General features: G+C 50.6%; 6 protein-coding genes across 6 annotated transcripts; 5 read left to right on the top strand and 1 right to left on the bottom strand.

Annotated features, from left to right (window-relative positions):
- Positions 1-756: 756 nt before the first annotated feature.
- Positions 757-2,732, top strand: A1O9_09618 (fungal AP-1-like factor; the record flags this gene model as incomplete). The annotated part of the gene is made up of 3 exons (XM_013401587.1): positions 757-1,173; positions 1,224-2,527; positions 2,582-2,732. 3 exons carry the CDS (start codon positions 757-759, stop codon positions 2,730-2,732), a joined length of 1,872 nt encoding a protein of 623 aa, XP_013257041.1.
- A 1,004-nt stretch (positions 2,733-3,736) lies between these two features.
- On the top strand, positions 3,737-6,120 carry A1O9_09619 (uncharacterized protein; the record flags this gene model as incomplete). The annotated part of the gene is made up of 3 exons (XM_013401588.1): positions 3,737-3,935; positions 3,995-4,106; positions 4,161-6,120. 3 exons carry the CDS (start codon positions 3,737-3,739, stop codon positions 6,118-6,120), a joined length of 2,271 nt encoding a protein of 756 aa, XP_013257042.1.
- A 1,101-nt stretch (positions 6,121-7,221) lies between these two features.
- A1O9_09620 (uncharacterized protein) lies at positions 7,222-11,088 on the top strand (the record flags this gene model as incomplete). The annotated part of the gene is made up of 2 exons (XM_013401589.1): positions 7,222-10,930; positions 10,988-11,088. 2 exons carry the CDS (start codon positions 7,222-7,224, stop codon positions 11,086-11,088), a joined length of 3,810 nt encoding a protein of 1,269 aa, XP_013257043.1.
- A 715-nt stretch (positions 11,089-11,803) lies between these two features.
- Positions 11,804-12,868, bottom strand: A1O9_09621 (uncharacterized protein; the record flags this gene model as incomplete). The annotated part of the gene is made up of 1 exon (XM_013401590.1): positions 11,804-12,868. One exon carries the CDS (start codon positions 12,866-12,868, stop codon positions 11,804-11,806), a length of 1,065 nt encoding a protein of 354 aa, XP_013257044.1.
- A 1,031-nt stretch (positions 12,869-13,899) lies between these two features.
- Positions 13,900-15,225, top strand: A1O9_09622 (uncharacterized protein; the record flags this gene model as incomplete). The annotated part of the gene is made up of 1 exon (XM_013401591.1): positions 13,900-15,225. One exon carries the CDS (start codon positions 13,900-13,902, stop codon positions 15,223-15,225), a length of 1,326 nt encoding a protein of 441 aa, XP_013257045.1.
- Positions 15,226-15,654: 429 nt separating this feature from the next.
- Positions 15,655-16,773, top strand: A1O9_09623 (uncharacterized protein; the record flags this gene model as incomplete). The annotated part of the gene is made up of 4 exons (XM_013401592.1): positions 15,655-15,699; positions 15,752-16,296; positions 16,349-16,407; positions 16,457-16,773. 4 exons carry the CDS (start codon positions 15,655-15,657, stop codon positions 16,771-16,773), a joined length of 966 nt encoding a protein of 321 aa, XP_013257046.1.
- Positions 16,774-19,436: the final 2,663 nt, after the last annotated feature.

The following is a 19,436-nucleotide window of genomic DNA, read 5'->3' on the forward strand; positions in this document are numbered from 1 at the left end:
AAGAGGCCCTTAGGTCATGCTTGGCAGGGTCTTATCCCAATCTGCGGTCCTCGGGAGGGAGGGGTCCAGCGTCCAGCGCCCTTCTCTTTTGTGGCTTTCCTCATCCCTTCTCCCTTGTCCCTCGTCCGTCGTTTTCTATGGGCACCTTTTTGGCTCTGCTGCAAATCTTTAGGCGGTGCAACCTCTACCCGTGCCCTGCCATGCCAGCGTCTGACTGACTGAAGTTCTCTTGGACTCTAGTACGATTGGGAATTGTCAATTGATCTCATCATTTCTTTCGTTCCTCTTCTCTTACCCACACTCCATTTGCTCGCCTTACGCCTTCAGACCTTTGCCATTCTATCTTTTCTTCCCTCACCCCCCGTCATTGAGTTAGTTTGCTCCAATCAACAAAAAACCCCGGCCCTCTCCATCCACCAGGTGTAAGGTACCGCTGTTGGTGAATTGGTTTCCCTCCGCCGGCTTTCGGGCTGCTCTCCCATTTCTACCCCCACCCGCCTCTTCAACCAGCCATATTCAACCAGGTTCCCTTCAATCAATTTTCTTCTCTCAAGATTGTTTGTTTTTTGAGTCATTCCCTACTAAGCCTCTTGATACTGCCTTCGCGGTAGAGGGAGGCGAATCCTCAATCTCTGCATTCCTCACCTATTCCGCTACTCCCGCGCATTCGCCTTTGCCTGTCGGCCTCCACAACTCCATATCCACCCCTTTACATCATCTTCACTACCAATCGTCAGAGTGTAATCCACTGGTTCAATGTCGCTGCGCGCATCGAGTGACCTCTACCTGTCCTCTGATCAACAAGACCTTTTGATGGCCGCATTGAACTCCAATCAATCTTCCGAACTGAAGTCGGGATCTAGTACACAAAAGACCACCCCGCAAGCATCCTCTTTCACTCCAAACATGTCTAGCGCTCCAGGATCCGGTCATCTAGACTTCTCGGATGAGAGTCCCTACCTCGATTTTGACCCCGACGGCGACTTTGACGATTCCTTTGGGTACGATGAATCCGGTCGGATGATCGGCGATTTACCCGGCGATTTGCATGATAAGCGCAAAAGTATGGATGGACAAGATGACGATGACGAAGGTGGCGGCAAGAGACGTGAAGGTGAAGACAAGACAGCCAAAAAACCGGGTAGGAAGCCACTGACAGTTGAACCCACCTCTGTAAGTACCAATAAACTGATTATGTTGTCGTCTGAGCCTAATGCAATTAGAAACGCAAAGCACAAAACCGTGCTGCACAGAGAGCGTTCCGCGAAAGGAAAGAAAAGCATTTGAAAGATTTGGAGACAAAAGTTGAAGATCTTGAAAAAGCCTCGGAATCTGCAACCCACGAAAATGGTCTCTTGAGAGCCCAAGTTGAACGCTTGCAGGTGGAATTGAAGGAATACCGGAAGCGATTGTCCTGGATCAGCAGCAATGGCTTGAACAGATCGCAATCCATGGTGCAAGACCAAAGCCGGAAGTCAGTCACCAACAACAACAACCAGAACGACTTTCAATTCGAGTTTCCCAAGTTTGGCGACCTTCCTCCGATGCCCGCCACCAATCTTTTTAATAATGCCAGTGCCCCAAAACAGCAGACTGCTGCTAATAAGAGATCAGCAAGCAATGGAACGTCAAATTCGCTTGCCATGAGTCAGACTAATGGAGCTCGTCGCTCTAATTCGGCAACCCCTCAACAGAATCAGCCAGCCAGATTTGGCTCCTTGAGCCAATCACCTATCAGCAGCGCATTCTCTGCGTCACCTCAGCCTCAGAACCAGCAAAAGGACCAAGGTAGTGTGGATAGCCTGACAGGGCTGTTCAGTCCATCCATCTTGGAAGCCAGCCGACATACCTCTCTCGGAGGCTATTTCCCACAGACTGCCTTCAACGCGAACTCGCAGTCTGGCCGTCGCAGTCTAGATGGCGGTGCCATGGCTAATGGACCGGGAGTCTACTCCAACTCAAGTATATCAAATTCCGACTCGCCTGGGTCCTCAGTTGAATCGCAGAATGCGATCTCGTCCATTGGCACTTCCCCAGAACCAAGCCTCAACTCTCCAGCCAACAAACTGACAGAGTTCAACCTCAACCCTATCACAGAGGAGAATCAGCTTCCATTTGGAGGTAAGGACTACCTTTGCAAACAAATATCACAGGCCTGCGGCTGCGTTGATGACCCAGTCCCTCCAATATTGAACCTGTCTAATGGCAAATCGTTAGGCTTCGCTGGTGATACCGGCTTCGACACAAATGGCATCAACTGGCTTGCACAGCAGAACAACAACGGCTTCGACCCAGTCCTATTTGGCGACTACCGGGAGACCCAGGACAATGTTCTTGCCCAAGACTTTGGCTCTTTCTTCAATGATGCTTATCCTTTACCGGATCTGGGTAGCCCGTTACACAACTACAATGATGTGACAGCAGAGCCGCCCGCAAAGAATGACCTCATGAGACAGGTGAACTTGGCGAAGGATGGTGAAGAAGTGGTGCCTAATAACGATAAACCCATGACCTGCAACAAAATTTGGTGAGTGACAGTGATGGAACTAGTAATATTTCATCAGGACTAATAAACGTATAGGGATCGTCTCCAATCCATGGAAAAATTCCGCAACGGTGAGATTGATATCGACAATCTCTGTAGTGAGCTTCGGGCAAAAGCAAAATGCTCCGAGGGCGGTGCGGTGGTTGACAAGAAAGATGTGGACAAAATTCTAGGATCTGCCAGATAATTGGCAAGGCTATGGGTCGCATGTGTGACGGAGTCAATGACATGCAATCACATGGTTAGCACAATCCATGGGAGTTTTTAGGTCGAGTCCGTGAAGGTCACATGATACCATTAAAAACGGATTGAGGGCCATTGGAACCCTCAGGCAGCATGCTCAGGCTCTGAGGCGCTCAACAGTCACACGTGGGGTTGAATTTTGATGAAAGTTGCAATGGCTTGATTTTATGTACCAATTCATGACGCTAGCACGAACCTTTGTCCAATACTCGGCGCCTACCCGGCAGAACTGGTCAAGATGGCTGAGAAGTGAAAATTCTATATATATTTATGAATGAACAGACGTCCTTTTGTGCAGCGCAAACGAGTCGTCACACTTGGAGATATTGTAACTTGTTGAAGCATTGAGCCCGACTTGAGCATCCGTCCTAATAGTAGAATAGTGCGGAGTACGGAGGAGTACGAGGAATACTACTGCAGGCGCAAAATGCCTTTCGTGGCTGCTATAGCCGCACGTGACCTTCAACTCGTCTTTAGTGGAAGCTAGCCTGCGTCTAAGACCAGAACAGGCTAAGGTGCCAAGTCAACCAATTAGTGATTCCCAGCTCTCAGAACTTCTTCTGCTAGGCTCGGGGCCGTGTAGTCTGGGAAATCGAGTCTTTACCAGTTCACCTTTTGTGTTATTGAAACTACTAAACATCACCTCACCCTTTTTCGCCATCCTCGCTCTCGTCACCGTCTTTGTCGTGTGTCTCATTCCAACAAGCGGTCCTTTTGCGCGCTATCTGTCGCCTCACATCTCCTCTCTAATACTAATTGACTTTTATCGACCGCACCCTCATCCAGCAGCCTTTCTGTCTGCGACTTTATCTGTCACGAGCACTACTTGCGCGCTCCATTGGGAATTCACTATTCATCCATGGCTTCAGTGAGTCTTCATGCGTCTCTTCCTTCCTTCCTCTCCCTCATCTCTTCCGCCTTCCATTCCTCCTGCTTCTGCGGACCACGATGGCGGCTCGAAAGAAAACCCCCGTAGCAATTCCGCTGATTCTCAATCGTCAACAGCCACGGTCTCAGTACCAAAATCAATATCTACCCAACGGAAATGCCTCTGGCCCTGTCCCGGGTGCTCAAGCTCTCCTCCCCAACAATGGCCGAATTATCCAAGCTGGTCCCATTCGAGTTCTCTGCATCGCAGACGTAAGAGGTTGGCTAGTCCTATAAGAGTCTACTTTGCTGTGCCTCTTCCTAACCTCGGATTAACAGGCTACCTCAAGTCTCTCAACGATCTGGCAAAGACAGCCAAAGCCGACTACATCCTACATACCGGCGACTTTGGCTTCTATGATAATAGCTCGTTGGAGAGAATAGCCGAGAAGTGAGAATTCTTTAGTTCTACCGTCTTTGAAATCATGGCTCACACCCGGTATAGGACTTTGAAACATGTCGCACAATATTCTCCCCTTCTCAGTGAGCATGTCAAACGCCAAATTGCGCAACCAAACCCTCCTCGACCGATCAAGCAAATGTTCTCACCCGATCAACTTCCTCTCTCGGAATTGCCTCTCCTACTGAATCGACAAATCACACTAGATGTCCCTGTGTACACAGTCTGGGGTGCTTGCGAAGATGTCAGAGTGTTGGAACGTTTCCGCTCTGGTGAATACAAGGTTGACAATCTTCACATCATTGACGAAGTTAACTCTAGGTTACTCGACATTGGTGGAGTCAAACTGCGATTACTCGGCCTCGGCGGTGCGGTCGTCATTCACAAGTTGTTTGACAATGGTGAAGGCAAGACCTACATCGCGGGGGGTCAGGGCACCATGTGGACGACTCTGCTCCAGATTGGAGCGTTGATCGATACTGCAAATCGTGTATACGACCCTTCTGAAACCCGCATCTTTTTGACCCACGCTTCTCCGGCAAGAGATGGAATCCTCAATCAACTCTCCGTCACCCTCAAGGCCGACTTCTCCATCTCAGCAGGTTTGCACTTCCGCTACGGCAGCTCATACAATGAATTCTCCGTCAATCCTTCCCTGGATCACTATCGTGGTAAACTTGCCGCATCCAAGGCGTCCTTCCAAGACGTATGGGAGACTGTCAAGATGGATGTCGAGCAAGCGATCGAGTCGAATGCTAGTCACAAGACGCTCCTGCACAGTGCCCTCGAGATTGTTGAGAAGATGCCGAGCACAGCCAATGGAGGCAATCCCTTCGGTGGGCCAGTCGGAGGTGGTGCAGCTGGTCAAGTGGACGAGAGCGCGTTCAAGAATATGTGGAACTTCAACCTTGCAGACGCTGCCTTCGGATATCTTGTGCTCGAGATCGATGGAGGCCGCATTGGAACAGAAATGCGAGCTCAAGGGTTCAACTTCGCTCATCGCGGAAAGCCCACTGCAGGTGGCCAGCTTCCACAGCAGCCATCTGCAGTATCAGCTTCCGTCGCGCCAGTCCCCGGACCTGCGACTGCACCTACCGGCCCCGCACAACATCGCGCCCCGGCGTTCCAAGCACCACCACAACCATTCCCTCAACAACCCAAACCACAACTTCAACAGCAGCAGTCAAGACCTGCTCTGACGGGATCAACCCCCGTCCCCAAGTCTGCAACACCACCATCAGCTGCATCTCCCGCACCGCCAGTTGCCCAAGCCAAGCCACTGACTCCTCAACCTTTATCCACCGCTGTTCCAACCACATCTGTATCTGCGAATAAGCCTGCTACTCCGGCGACCAACGGCGCGGGTGGCGACAAGGGCGGAGAAAGTGAAGCTGCAAAAGCCAAGGCTGGAACGCCTCCAGTAGATCGCAAGGCACCAACAGCCCTTTACGTTTCTTCTGCTGAGAGTGAGCAAGGAGCGAGAGACTTGATTGCGGAGGAGGATCGTGACAAGATCAAGTCCATCATCCGATTAGGTAGTAAATTCTTTAACTGGAAGGTGCAGTTTGAAAATCACGACGTTGCCCAAGGAGCATTGATTCGAGCACAAGCGGAGGCATCAAAGCACAAGAGCCCTACCGGTAGAATCCCTAAGATCATGTTCTTTGAGGAGAAGCCATCCACATTCCACCAACGCGATAACCACAGCCAAGGAGGCGCTGGGACGTGGCAGGGCAGCAACCGTGGAGCTTCAAGCACCGGTAACACCCCGTCAACTCGTGGCGGCTATCAGAGCGGAGGTGCCAGCGATAGTGAGACTGGGCGTGGTCGTGGAGGATTCCGTGGTCGTGGACGTGGTGGACGCGAGGACCGGGGCGGACGCGGAGGACGTGTTGGAGGTCGTGGCGGATTTCAGAACAAGACGGGCGACGGATCATCAGAAGGCAAAGGCTCGGAGGTCAAGGGCCCTGACAGCAAGCCAGCAGCGACACCCGCAGAGAGCTGAAGAAGACCAGTAGTTGGGGAGAGATGAAAAAGCACTGCACACCGATTCCAGCGATTGATGGGATTGTGCAACATTCATGGGAGGCGCCAAACCAAGGACTTGGCCAGGACGGATACTGTTCAGCAGGAGTTGTTGGGCAGAAATGGAGATAGGACCACCGACAGATCAAATCAGGTCAGGTCAGGTCACCTCAGGTCAGCTGAGATTGGCTGGGAGTTGGAGCTTTTTTATTTTCTTAGTGCTGGCGAGCGGATCCCTTTTCGACCATATGTATTTTACAACCTGCTAGAAAAGAGACAAAAGCCTGAACAATTTCAGTTGGTGGTGAGAAGCGGTTGTTTGCCAGGCGAGAGGTGGATAGCTGCATTGCACAGAACAGAGCGAGAAAAAGAAGAATTGATCCCAAAAAGGACATTCCCCTAATTTTGTTTCCTGTTTCGACTGATCAAGCGGCCTTTTGAGTGTTTTGAACCTACTGATAGAGAGCAATTCGTACGTAGTATTTGCTATAGACGTGGCTGGTACTTGGTACCTGGCGAGCGATGCTTGGTTGGTGAGCCCGCGCCAGCCGCCAACCCATACTAACGAGGATCAATAATTCTCCGAAAGAATGGGGGATTCTAGTGACACTACGAGTAGTAAGACCCGTACATAATTACGGCACGGTACGGGCACCCAACGGGTACGACATACGAAGTCGTCACAGCAAGGACAAATGTAGGAAGGCGCCCGACTCCAATGCGGCAGTGACATTCTGCTCTTTTGTCTGGAGCTCCGGAAGGTGGAAACCATTTCTCCGAAGTTCGCAGACTGACCTCGTCACGACTCACGACTCTTCTACTTCATCCTGTTTACACCCATCCATGACTTGTTTGCCTTTTCAAGGAGCACCTCATCTTCATCCTGCCTAGAGAAAACCACGAAATACATTCTACATACTGCACGTTACACATCCTCCCCTCACCAGCTCATCCCTCTTGACTCGGCCGCCTTCATTCTCTATCGCCCGCCGTCATCATCCTAGATCCATGATGCACTCGTAACCACAGCTCCAACCCAACCAAAACACACACGCCATCTGTGCCCCAGCCGATCGCCTCGATGCGATTTCTCACTTCCTTCTTCACAGCGCTGGCTGCTGTACCCTCTATTCCTCTTGTGGCTGCTTCGGTGGCCACTCCGCTGCACGAACCTGGCCGTTGCGCCATCCGAGGGCACTGCGGTAAGCAAGGCTTCTTCGGTTCAGAACTGCCCTGTCCAGACAATGGAAAGGCTGCTCCGCCATCTGATGCAGTGCGCCAAAAGATAGTCGACTTGTGTGGACCACAATGGAAAGATTCCGACGTCTGCTGTGAGGAGGAGCAAGTTGACGCCCTGTCAAAAAACCTCAAACTGGCCGAGAAAATCATTGCGTCCTGTCCTGCCTGCAAGGAGAACTTTTTCAACTTGTTTTGTACTTTCACCTGTTCTCCTGACCAATCCACTTTCGTGAATGTCACCGAGACGGGCAAGGCTTCAAATGGCAACGACCTGGTCACCGAGTTGGATAATTTCTGGTCAAAAGACTATCAAAATGGCTTCTATGACAGCTGCAAAGAGGTCAAGAATGGCGCAAGTGGTGGAAAGGCAATGGCTTTCATTGGCGGAGGTGCCCAGAACTATACCGAATTTCTCAAGTTCTTGGGTGACAAGAAGATTTTTGGGAGTCCGTTCCAAATCAATTTTCTCGAGAAGCCGCGCTACAAGGATTCCGATGGACTAGAGCCTAGCGATCCCAAAAGCTACGCCTGTAATGACAGTGATTCTAATTATCGTTGCAGCTGTGTTGATTGTCCAGCCGTATGCCCGACACTCGAACCTGTTCACTCGGCGGAATACTGTCACGTGGGCAAACTACCCTGCCTTTCGTTCGCTATCATCATCATTTACTCGATCTCATTACTGCTTCTGGTCACAGCCGTCTCAGGGCACATCGCGTACAGGAGACATAAACGAAGAAAGAGTGAGAGGCTTCAGCTTCTGCAAGATGCTTCACCAAGTGATGATGAAGACGAGGGCGATTTGGTCCACAACGCTGGCATGCTGGAACGACCCCTACGAAACTACTATTTGAACCAGGTATTCGACCGTGCCTTCAACAAACTCGGAGGGTTCTGTGCGCGATATCCCGCCCTCACAATCGGGACAAATATTCTTTTCATTGCAATTCTCAGTCTCGGTTGGCTGAAATTCGAGGTCGAGAGGGACCCTGTCCGTCTATGGGTCAGTCCTACGTCAGATGCTGCCCAAGAGAAGGCGTTCTTTGACGCGAACTTTGGACCTTTCTATAGGACAGAACAAGCATTCCTTGTCAATGATTCAGACTCTACCGCCGTCAACAGCAGTGTTCTGTCATATGACAATCTAGAATGGTGGTTCGATGTTGAAGCACGCATCTCGCGTATGATGTCTGTTGAAAACGAAATCACACTTTCTGACATCTGCTTCAAACCTACTGGTTCAGCCTGCGTGGTGCAATCGGTCAGTGGCTGGTTCGGAGCTGGCCTCACTGAAGACTGGCAAGAGCAGATTGAACTTTGTGCCGCCCATCCAGGAGATCAACGGTGCTTACCAGAGTTCATGGATCCGCTCCAACCAGGACGAGTCCTCGGTGGCTACGACAGCATTGATGATATTGCCGGAGCAAAAGCATTGATAACGACGTGGGTGGTCAACAATGACCAACCCGGAACCAAGGCCGGGGCTCGAGCGGAAGAGTGGGAAACTGCCCTCAAGCATGAGCTCCTCATTGCTCAGGACCAGGCCAAAAACCGTGGCCTGAGACTCTCGTTCAATACAGAGCGAAGTTTAGAAGAAGAGCTTAACAAATCGACAAACACGGATGCGAAGATTGTTGCCGTCAGTTATGTGGTGATGTTCATCTACGCATCTCTCGCGCTGGGGTCTGCAAGTCTCTCACTAAAATCGCTTCTCAACAATCCCTCCAACGCATTCGTTCAATCCAAATTCACTTTGGGTGTCGTCGGAATCATTATTGTTCTAATGTCGGTTTCCGGTTCGGTAGGCCTGTTCTCGGCGGCTGGTGTCAAAGTGACTTTGATCATTGCAGAAGTTATTCCGTTCTTGGTCCTGGCAGTCGGCGTTGACAACATCTTCCTCATTGTCCACGAATTCGAGCGCGTCAACGTCAGCCATCCAGACGAAGAGATCGATGAACGCGTGGCCAAGGCTATGGGACGTATGGGACCAAGCATCTTACTGTCGGCATCTACCGAGACCATCGCTTTCGCTATGGGTGCATTTGTTGGAATGCCAGCGGTCAAGAATTTTGCTGCATACGCGGCTGGCGCTGTTTTCATTAACGCCGTTTTGCAAGTTACGATGTTCGTATCAGTTTTGGCCCTGAACCAGCGCCGTGTTGAAAGTCTAAGAGCAGATTGCTTTCCTTGCATAACAGTCAGGAAAGCAAATGCTGCAAATCTCCCCGGCCATTTCTTCGGCAGTGATGAAGAAGGCTGGCTGCAACGCTTTATCCGAAAAATATATGCGCCCAACCTCTTGGATAACAGGATCAAGACTCTGGTTGTGACCTTTTTTGTCAGTCTCTTCGCCGCTGCAATTGCTTTAATTCCCAACATCGAGCTTGGGTTGGATCAACGCATTGCAATCCCTTCAGATTCTTATATGATTCCATATTTCAACGACCTCTATGCCTACTTTGGCTCCGGGCCTCCGGTCTATTTTGTGGCGCGCAATTTGAATATTACCGAGAGGTCTCACCAGCAAGAAGTATGCGGCAGATTCACCACTTGCGACGAGTATTCATTGTCATACATTCTCGAGCAAGAGTCGAAGCGGCCTGAAGTGAGCTACATTAACTCGGCCACAGCTAGCTGGGTCGATGATTTCTTCTACTGGTTAAACCCGATTTCGGACTGCTGCAAGAACGAAAACGGAGACACTTGCTTTGCAGAAGATGAATGGAACATTACTTTATCAGGCATGCCTGAGGGTGAAAAGTTCATTTACTACGCCACCAAGTGGATTCATGCACCTACAAATGAAGAGTGTCCGAATGGTGGACAAGCAGCTTATTCGAACGCTGTAGTTATTGATAAAAACCACACCAATATCCCAGCAAGCCATTTCCGAACGTTCCACACACCATTGCAAGGGCAGGGCGATTTAATCAACTCATTCGCCGCGGCCAGGAGAATCTCGAACGATATCTCAAAGCGCCACGGCATCGACGTCTTCCCATATAGCAAACACTACATTTTCTTCGACATGTATAGCAGCATCATCCGCTTGACTGTTACCCTACTACTTGCGGCAGTTGCAATTATTTTCATTCTGAGTTCATCTTTGTTGGGCTCGCTTTTGACTGGAGCTGTGGTGGCTGTCACGGTCATCATGATCGTTGTCGACATCATTGGAGTCATGGCAGTAGCAGGCGTATCATTGAACGCTGTCTCTCTTGTCAATCTGGTCATCTGTGTAGGTATTGGCGTCGAATTCTGCGCGCACATAGCCCGAGCATTCATGTTTCCAAGCAAATCAGTTACGGAACGAGCGAGACATAAGTTCAGAGGGAAAGATCTGCGTGCCTGGACAGCCCTTGTCAACGTGGGAGGAAGCGTCTTCAGTGGCATCACAATTACAAAGTTCCTGGGTGTTGCGGTTCTGGCATTTACAAGGAGCAAGATCTTTGAAGTCTATTATTTCCGTATCTGGCTGGCACTGGTCATCCTTGCGAGCTCACACGCTCTGATTTTCTTACCGGTGGCCTTGAGCTTCTTTGGTGGTGAAGGTGAGTTCACAATATCTGTCGTCTTGGCTTCATGCACGCAGCTAACGAAATGTTCAGGATATATTGACCCTGAGAGTGAAGGTGGCTTGGAGGAAGATTTGGCTAGTCGTCGCTACCGGAGTCTCCTGCCAGATGACGACTATGACTCCGACGACTGAATCTGTTGTCATTGACTTTCGTGTCAACAAGTGGTTATAACATATAGATAGGGCATATGACGAATACCTGCCTCGAACGTTCATTGTCTCTGTGTTGATTGTCGTCTGTTTGATTTGCTGATATCTGAGTCACTTCTTCACGAGCCATGCCTCAACAGGCGTGTTGCAGTCGATATTCTGCAACCATTTTGCATCAGTAGAAATGTTTCCCATCAGACCCCAGAACTGTTCAACATCCGAGCTGATGGCAACATCATCCGCCCCGTCACGCGTCATCATTACATCTAGGCTATAGACGAACCCCAGCATTGAATAGGCCGTGCAGCCGATGGAATTCTCAAGTGGAGTGCTGATTTGGAGATCCGTGTGTAATGCGGATGGAATGAGCGGATAGATGCGTGTATGGATAATTGCAATGACGAGACTACGAGGTCGTTCAGAGAGATAGGGTGTAAGATCTAGGACCTAGGGTCGGAAGAATCCAACACGTAGTAGCTTCTCCGGGAGCACTTGAGTTGTGTTGGCTAACAACATTTCACTGTCCTATGTTCTGTGAAACTATGGTTCTGAGATCGGAGTAAATAGTGAAGGCTCGAAGGAAGCTGTCATCGTCGCTGGTTTCGCCATGTTCCGTCCACAATGCGTGACCGCGCCGCTTCTCTTCCCGGTGTTCTGTTCATCCGACGGGCACGGACGAGATATATTCCACGCCGTGTCAACTCGCTCGACCGCGACCAAGGGCACACTCGGAGCCCTCGACGGTGTGGTGATACCAACCACCGTCAAGCAGCTGCTGCTCCATGACCGCCCACTTCTGCACCTTGCCACCTTCCGTCGACTTGAGATCGAGATCAGCGAACTTCACATCGCTGATCTCCACCACCGACGGGGAAGAAGGCATCGATCGCTTCAGCGCCATGAATACACTACAATCTCGCAGCGCCATGGCGACGCCGAATTGGTTTGCGTCTGGATGTTGGAAGTCCTCGACGCCGACGCCGTTGAATTTCCGCTGCAGCGAGCGCAGGTGCTGGAGTGCCGGTTGGACTTGCTCGCGGAACGCGGTCACCTCGATGCCCGCTTCGGGCGGCCAGATGCGCGCCAGTGCGCTTTCGAGGACCGCGCCGTCGTCAGAGAGGAGATCGATGGGGCAGAACCCGGAGTCGCCACGGCCCTGGGCTTTGCCCGCCTCGCGTCGCATCGCGTTCAGCGCACAAGTGCGGCAGTTGCGCGCGTCGGCCGGTGCGCTGGGGCTCTGGAGAAGCCATTTCGGCTTGAACTCGACCAGCCAGTCGATGCCGGGCCCTTGCAGGTTTTGCATCAGGACGCCGTGTTGTTCGTCTCTAAAGGAGGGCAGATAGACGTGGCGGCGATGGAGATCGCGGACCGCCTTGCCGCGGGAGCGGACCACGTTGGTGCCGAGGGCCGAGAGCTGCACACCGTCCATCTCGTGCAGGTCCCCGTTCAACTTCTCGACGAGCTCTGGAGTCAAATTGTACAGCGCGTGGACTAGTAGTAAGCTCGGGTCGTGGCTGAACAGCGGGACGATCGAGTTCTCAAAGTCCGCAATCACCTCCTTGCATGGCTTGGTGAAGGACAGGTCTTTGCGCATCCGCATGACACAGCAGTGCGAGTGTTCGGCCAATTCTGCTGGACGCAGTACGGAAACGCTGTAGATGACGTTGGCAGCACCCTCGGCGAGGTAGTCGAGATGGACTGATGCCTTGCCTAGGACGGTCGGACAGGTTGCCGAAGACTTGTGCTGGGTTTGTGTTCCCATCCTGGTTGCCTGTGCGGCTGTGGAGCTGTTCAGGCGAATTTCTAGATAGTCTTCTTGTTGTCGCTTGGCCTTGCTGGAAATTGCCCAATGTTGAAATAAAATGGTGCGCAACCCGGATTGCCTGTATTTGAAATGACAGCGCCAGTGCGCAGTAGTGAAGAATCAGAGAGGGTCTTTGCTGTTGCTTATGAAGGCATCTCCAGCATTAATTCAGATATACAGCATGAAGCCTTAGAGGTTTGCGCTTGATAAGGTTCGCTTCAGCACGAGCTTAATTGGACTGCCTGTTTATTATCCCCAGTTTCCACATCTGAGCTAGGGTTTCGGGCTTGTTCAGATGCATTTCCTTGCCCGCCGCCTTGCCGGATTCCATCGTGGAGGGGTCCCCAGGACCGAGTATGAGAAATGCAGAGCCTGACCTGTGCGGCTTCTCAGGAGCCTAGCCTCGGGAAGGATTGGAAGGATTGGCTCTCGCTGTTAGCAGATAAGCCCGCGTTTGAGCCGATCCTACAAAATGCCCCAGCTGCGAAGAGAGAGGAACGAACTGGTTGGGGGTTATTTAAATATGGAGTATGGAGTACGGGGTACTGTGGGCGCTCTTGACGGCAATGAAATAATTACTGGGTGAAGACGCCAACAAGGCCTGGAAGACAGCTTTTCACGACGAGGAGCCGCAAGGGGTGCAGAATTAGACGTAAGAAACCACGAAGGGGAAAACCCAACCGCAAAGGGGCGGTAGGTCTTGATTCTGGACTGTGTACCTTGCAGCACGCACCAAGCATAAGCATCCTACTCGTAGTTAGAAGGTTACCTAGGATCAAGTTCGTGGAGTGATTGAATGGCCCAATATCTTGTGCCGATCAAGGCCACCCAAAGACTAGGTGAAGGCCTTCCGCTTAAGCATTTTAGTCGTCATCCAGAATCCAGCATTAGTAATGCAATCATAGCGACAACAATGTATGTGCGTTTCTCAACAATGCGCTCCATGCTAGGACTCCCGAGAGCTTCGTCGTGTCTAGCGCTCATCTAACATGCCAGGAACATTTCGACAGAAAGCTTGCATCGCTTGTGCAGCTTCCAAGCGCCGATGTGATAAACAGCTTCCGGAGTGTCGACGTTGCTCAGACCGAGATGAGGATTGTGTCTATCCACAGCGCAAAAGACGCGTGAGACCTTCTAGCGCACCCGACAATGGACGGGAGAATTTGCTGTCTCCGGATAACAATGATGAAAGACGACTTGCACGAGATAACAGTGTGCAGGCTTTGTCGGGCGTCGGCTTGGACTATGGCTTGTGGGAACCGGTTGCTTCAAACAACACAAATGTGTCTGTACCTGAGAGTGTAACTGAATATCCTCAAATCTCACCACCAGATTCCACTGTTCTACCAGTCGGTGCCAATCTCAGACCCAGCTGCACGCCGCTCAACGTTGTACTTCCTTGGTTCCTCCAAGAAGAGACGTGGGCCATGCAGCGTGTTAGCCACGAACAAGACCGCGTGGCCGATATTGACTTGCAATCTTTCATAGATGTCGTGGAAGGAATGCTAAAGTCCTGGGTAGAAAATGGGTATAATGGCTTCATTCACCGGCGACTATATCAAAGTGTAATGCCGACCTGTGTTCAAGACGCCTTCACGACATACACTGCTTATATCAAATGCACTCCAGCAGTGAAGGAGACCATCCTGCAGATTACCGACGAACGCTTATCCACAATTGTTCACCAGTACCCGCCGAATACAGGCGACACGCAGGGCATACTGAACCATCTGGCTCGAGTCCAGGCCCTATTTATCTACGAATTCATTGGCTTGTTTGGTGGCTCCCCACGCTTGCGGATTTCGGCAGAGCAACAACTTCCAACCCTACGGAGCTGGACAGCCCAGATGTGGGAAACAGTAAGACGATACAAAGGCGACGATGCCACTATGTACCACCAAGGACTTCAGTGGACGGAGAACGACTTCGACATCGAGTACAAGGCGTCCTCAGAACTATGGAAGGTCTGGCTCTTGACTGAGAGTGTGCGCCGCACTCAGATTATCATTAACGCCGTCTCCAATTCATACGAAACCATGACCAGAGGCTGGGCTGAGTGTACTGGTGCCGTAATGATTACTGCACGCCGCGGCCTGTGGGAGGCCGAGTCGGCCGTACAATGGTCCAAACTCTCTAGTAAAAAATCACCACTGCTTGTCCCATCCGTACAACCTGGCATTTTGATTTCTCAATATGCAGCGGAAGAGTTTGATGATTTCGTGAAAATATTCTGGACCTTAATACTTGGCCCAGATAAAGTTCAATGTTGGGTGGACAAAAGTAACCACTCAAGCAGCAAATTGCAGGCTGCCTAGTGCCGCAGAAATTTGACCCTGCGTCCCTGAAAGAATGTTCCAAAGATTGAACAGGTGGTTGAATGGCCTGCGGACAATGTGGAAAATCTGCGGAAAATCTGCGGAAGACTGCGGAAGGTATACAGTATCCGGGAGAGCAGCGGCCACAACTCGGGGGCCAACACACTTTGCTCAGAGGAAGCTGGGAGAAATAGTTGGAGAATTGCATCATACTTGTGGAGAAACCGAGAGATCATTTAGGTAAGCTTGCGGTATAGCAAGTATCAACAAAACGTTGGTGTTGTCTGCAGCTGGTGGGACCCCTGTCCACCCTATAGATATAAGAACCAGGGAGAGCTGCTCAGTCGCGAAAGCAAAAGCAACGAACATACTGCTTCACTGAGACTTTCAAATATCCAAAACGACGCAAACTGACTGTCCTCGTGCACAATGGCTCCTACCACGCCCGTCAAGATTATTCTTGGTACGCATACAGTACGTCTCCTTCAGCAGTTATCAATGATAAAATTCAACTCACCAATCCAAGGTTGGAGATAGCGCTAAATCTCCCGGTATCGCACATTTCGATGGCGAGAAGGACGTTCAAAGCCTTTTGAGTGCGTTCTTCGAACGCGGGTATCGGGACATTGACACAGCCTCAAACTATCCAGGGTCAGAGAGGCGCCTGGGAGCTATTGGAGTCCCCTCCCGATTTATTGTCCATACGAAAGTCCAGAGCGGTCAGCCCGGAGACCATACAACTGCAAAGATTGAGCTGAGCGTCAAGAAATCTCTTGATGCACTCCAGACTCCCACTGTCGAGACGATGTTCTTGCATGTGCCTGACCGCGAGACCCCCTTCGAGGAAGCGATAAAGACCATGAATGACGCTTTGAAACAAAAAAGTTTTAAGCAGTATGGACTTTCAAACTACTCTGCAGCGGAGGTGCAGGGGATCATCGATATATGTGAACAGAATAAATACGTCAAACCTGCAGTATACCAAGGACATTACAATGCTGTGGTGAGAGGAGGCGAAAAAGAACTATTCCCGCTTTTGCGGAAACATGGCATCTCCTTCTTTGCCTACAGGTAGGTACTCTGGTAGATAATTGTACTGTTCTCATGCTCATCTCGACATAAGCCCTGCAGCAGGTGGATTCTTCTCCGGCAATACCCCGAATGCCAATTCGGCGCGATGGAGTGATGATGTAAGTGAGCAGAGTTCGATTCACATCCCCAAGACTAACAGAGAGTGAGAATTTCGTCGGAAAACTGTATAACTCCATCTATGGTGACCCCGCCGTGCTAGCAGCAGTGGACACCATCAAAGAAGCAACCAAGAAGCACAACATAAGCGGACATGCAGCTGCGCTGCGCTGGACAGCGTTTCACAGTGTGTTGGACGGGAAATTTGGCGACGGACTGATCTTTGCAGTCTCCAAGATGGACCAGCTTCACGACACCCTTGATGCATTGGAGGCTGGTCCGCTTCCAGATGATCTTGCTCAAGAAATATCAGCCATATACGATAAACTCAATGGCAAGGGGCCGGCTTATCATCTCTAGGACTTGTGCAGCAAACTATTGCTCTTATCTTACAAACATTACTAGACATATTTCCGCGGAGGCGAACAGGAGGCAAGCACACGCAAGAAATGATGCACAGGCAGCTGAGACCACTCATCAAGCAATTTTCTTTTCGGATTCGTTTTTCAATTCATCTCTTCTTCGCATCGTCACATCGTCACATTTCATCGATCTTTTCTTAATCAAATCTCTTCATTCTTTGACACCGATCAATTGATGTCTGTATCATAGTCTTAGACCTGAGACTCTTAGATTACGCACGATGGTCACCCGAAATACGGACGACGAAAGTAGGGGTTTCAAATGTGAATAAAAAGAACAAGGGTCTCGGGAAAGGTAGTTTATGCAAAGTCACCGCCATTGTGGCACTATACAAAGTATAGTGCACCGAAGAAAGCGCGCGACTGTGGAATCCTCAGCCTGAGTAACGGCAGCGCGTTGCACCAGCCTGCCATTCTCCTCAGATCCTTTCGTTCGGTGCTCTTGGAGTGCAGGAGCTTTACCCAGGGATCAACTAAGCCCAGAGACGCAGAGTGGTAGGAACATTGGATTCCGAAGTCAGCAATCAACGGCTGTGTTCTGTGTGCGATATCACCTGGACCGAGAAACATACAAGACACCTATGAGAGCCTAGGTATTGCCATCTTCGATTCTCCGAAACAGAGCAACTCTGGTGGTTTGTTCAACTTCAGAAGATATTGGCAACATATAATACATTGGTGGCACTTTCCTGGGTCGGGGCCTGGCATGACATTGGCCAATGAGGGGGGCATTGTCTTTCCTCATTTCCCTCCCCTCCAGCCCAGAAAGGCCATCCATACTCTACCGCTTAGTAGAATCCAGATTGGTCTTTGACATGAACAAAGACCGTATAGACTCAGTGAAAGCTTGGGTGATGGTGCGGGAGCCCGTGCAGAATTTAATCCACAAGAAGACTGCTGCAGCTCCCCTGAATAGGTGGGAGAGATGTTGATAAGGGAACCAAGGTAAGGAATAAGGGCAAGCTTTCTGACGAAGTGCAGCCTGGAACAGACCGTAGCCACCAGATATTAGGCGAAGAAGCTATTCCCTCAAGGACCTCAGAGAGACCAGCGCTGGGCCCCTGGTGGCCTGACACCACGAGGTTGAAGTGCCATATCATTACGGTAGTGAGTGCATAGTAAACAATGGACTTCGCTTACGGTCCCCTATGTCCATTGGACGAAAAGGATATCCTGAGGAGGACTGCTTATTGCTGTGGGGAAAAAATGCCTCGAGATTTTAGACGCCATGAGATGCGCCGTGTTGCTACCGTGTCTGGGCCTCACATCATGTCGTGATGTCTTCAAGGCTGGCATCCTCTCGTTGTAAAAATGGGGCAACACAATAGCGAAGGACTACAAACGGAAAGCCTTATGCGAAGGAAGCTCACCAAGCTTTGCTTCTGGGTGGGTTCGCCAACACGTTGTGATCCTTTCGCCTACGACGTTTTGGCCTGCAGGTAGCCAGGGTTGGCGCCTTAGGCCATTATAGGTCCACCGTACGGAGTACTTCACGAAGTAAATGAAGTTCCCCTCAAGCCGACTCGTCGCCCAATCTCCTAAGAGACCAACATGATTGACTACTTCATTATGTTCAGCTAGATGCAATGTCACGATTACGTAACGTGGCATCTCAAATGCTAAGCGGGCTGATTACTCTCCCTTCTATCTCGTAGGCGGACCATATAGAACATTTGATATTCATGGCGATCGCTGTAGTAGCGGCCTGGATGCTCTTCAACTCACTGGTAGCCCGCGTGGCAACGCAAGTATGTTTTGATCGGAGCGCCTCTCTCCCTAGGGTGCCCTATTGGGTACCTATCCAGTTGCTCTGGCTGACTGAATGAACATATGGTTTCTCCACCAGAGTAACGGTGCCCCTGTTGGTATTTATGCTAGACCACGCGCGGTGCTTGAGGTACAAGCCAACTTCCAGTTCCTAGCTCTCCGAGATTTGTCGCTGTGAATAGCTCGACTTGGCCACAGTCGAATTATTTCTGACTCGTTTCACTTGATCAGCCTTGCGTGGTCCACTGAGTAGAGCGTCTGGCTGGATAGGGCTTTTCAAAAATTTCACTACGATGTCCCAGCACTATCGGATCACCGCCGGCTTGGAGACTTTTCAATCGGTTTTAAGAACCGCGTAATCCATGTCGTCGGCATAATGATGTCTGTGCTCAGGAAGCAAGAGAGAATGTCGATGCCTCCTCTGGCACCTGCGAAAAATGTTAAGCCGCAGGTAAAGAGTGGTGGTGTATCTGAGCATCTACCTCAAGAGTCGAGATGTAGTAGTTGGACACGCCTTCTTGCTTCGATCAAGCTACTATAACACACAATACAAGGCGTCGTCTTGCTACCTTGCGGCTGTTAAAACAACGATATACGACAATACTGTTGGACTTGGGACTCCTGCCGCTAGCCCTACGATCACGGCCGACAGCCCAACTGCCAACTGCCACTGGAATGAATACACCTCCGTCGGTTTTTGTTCACAGTGCGTGGACATCACCAATAGCCTGATCATAGATTATCCAAACAACACTGAAGAGGAGAAAACTTGCCGAAACCACGGCATTACATCGAATTGTCCTTACGATGTCACAACTCCAAATGGCCAGGCTT

This window comes from Exophiala aquamarina (assembly GCF_000709125.1).
Source record: "Exophiala aquamarina CBS 119918 chromosome Unknown aczIA-supercont1.10, whole genome shotgun sequence".
NCBI lineage: Eukaryota > Fungi > Ascomycota > Eurotiomycetes > Chaetothyriales > Herpotrichiellaceae > Exophiala > Exophiala aquamarina.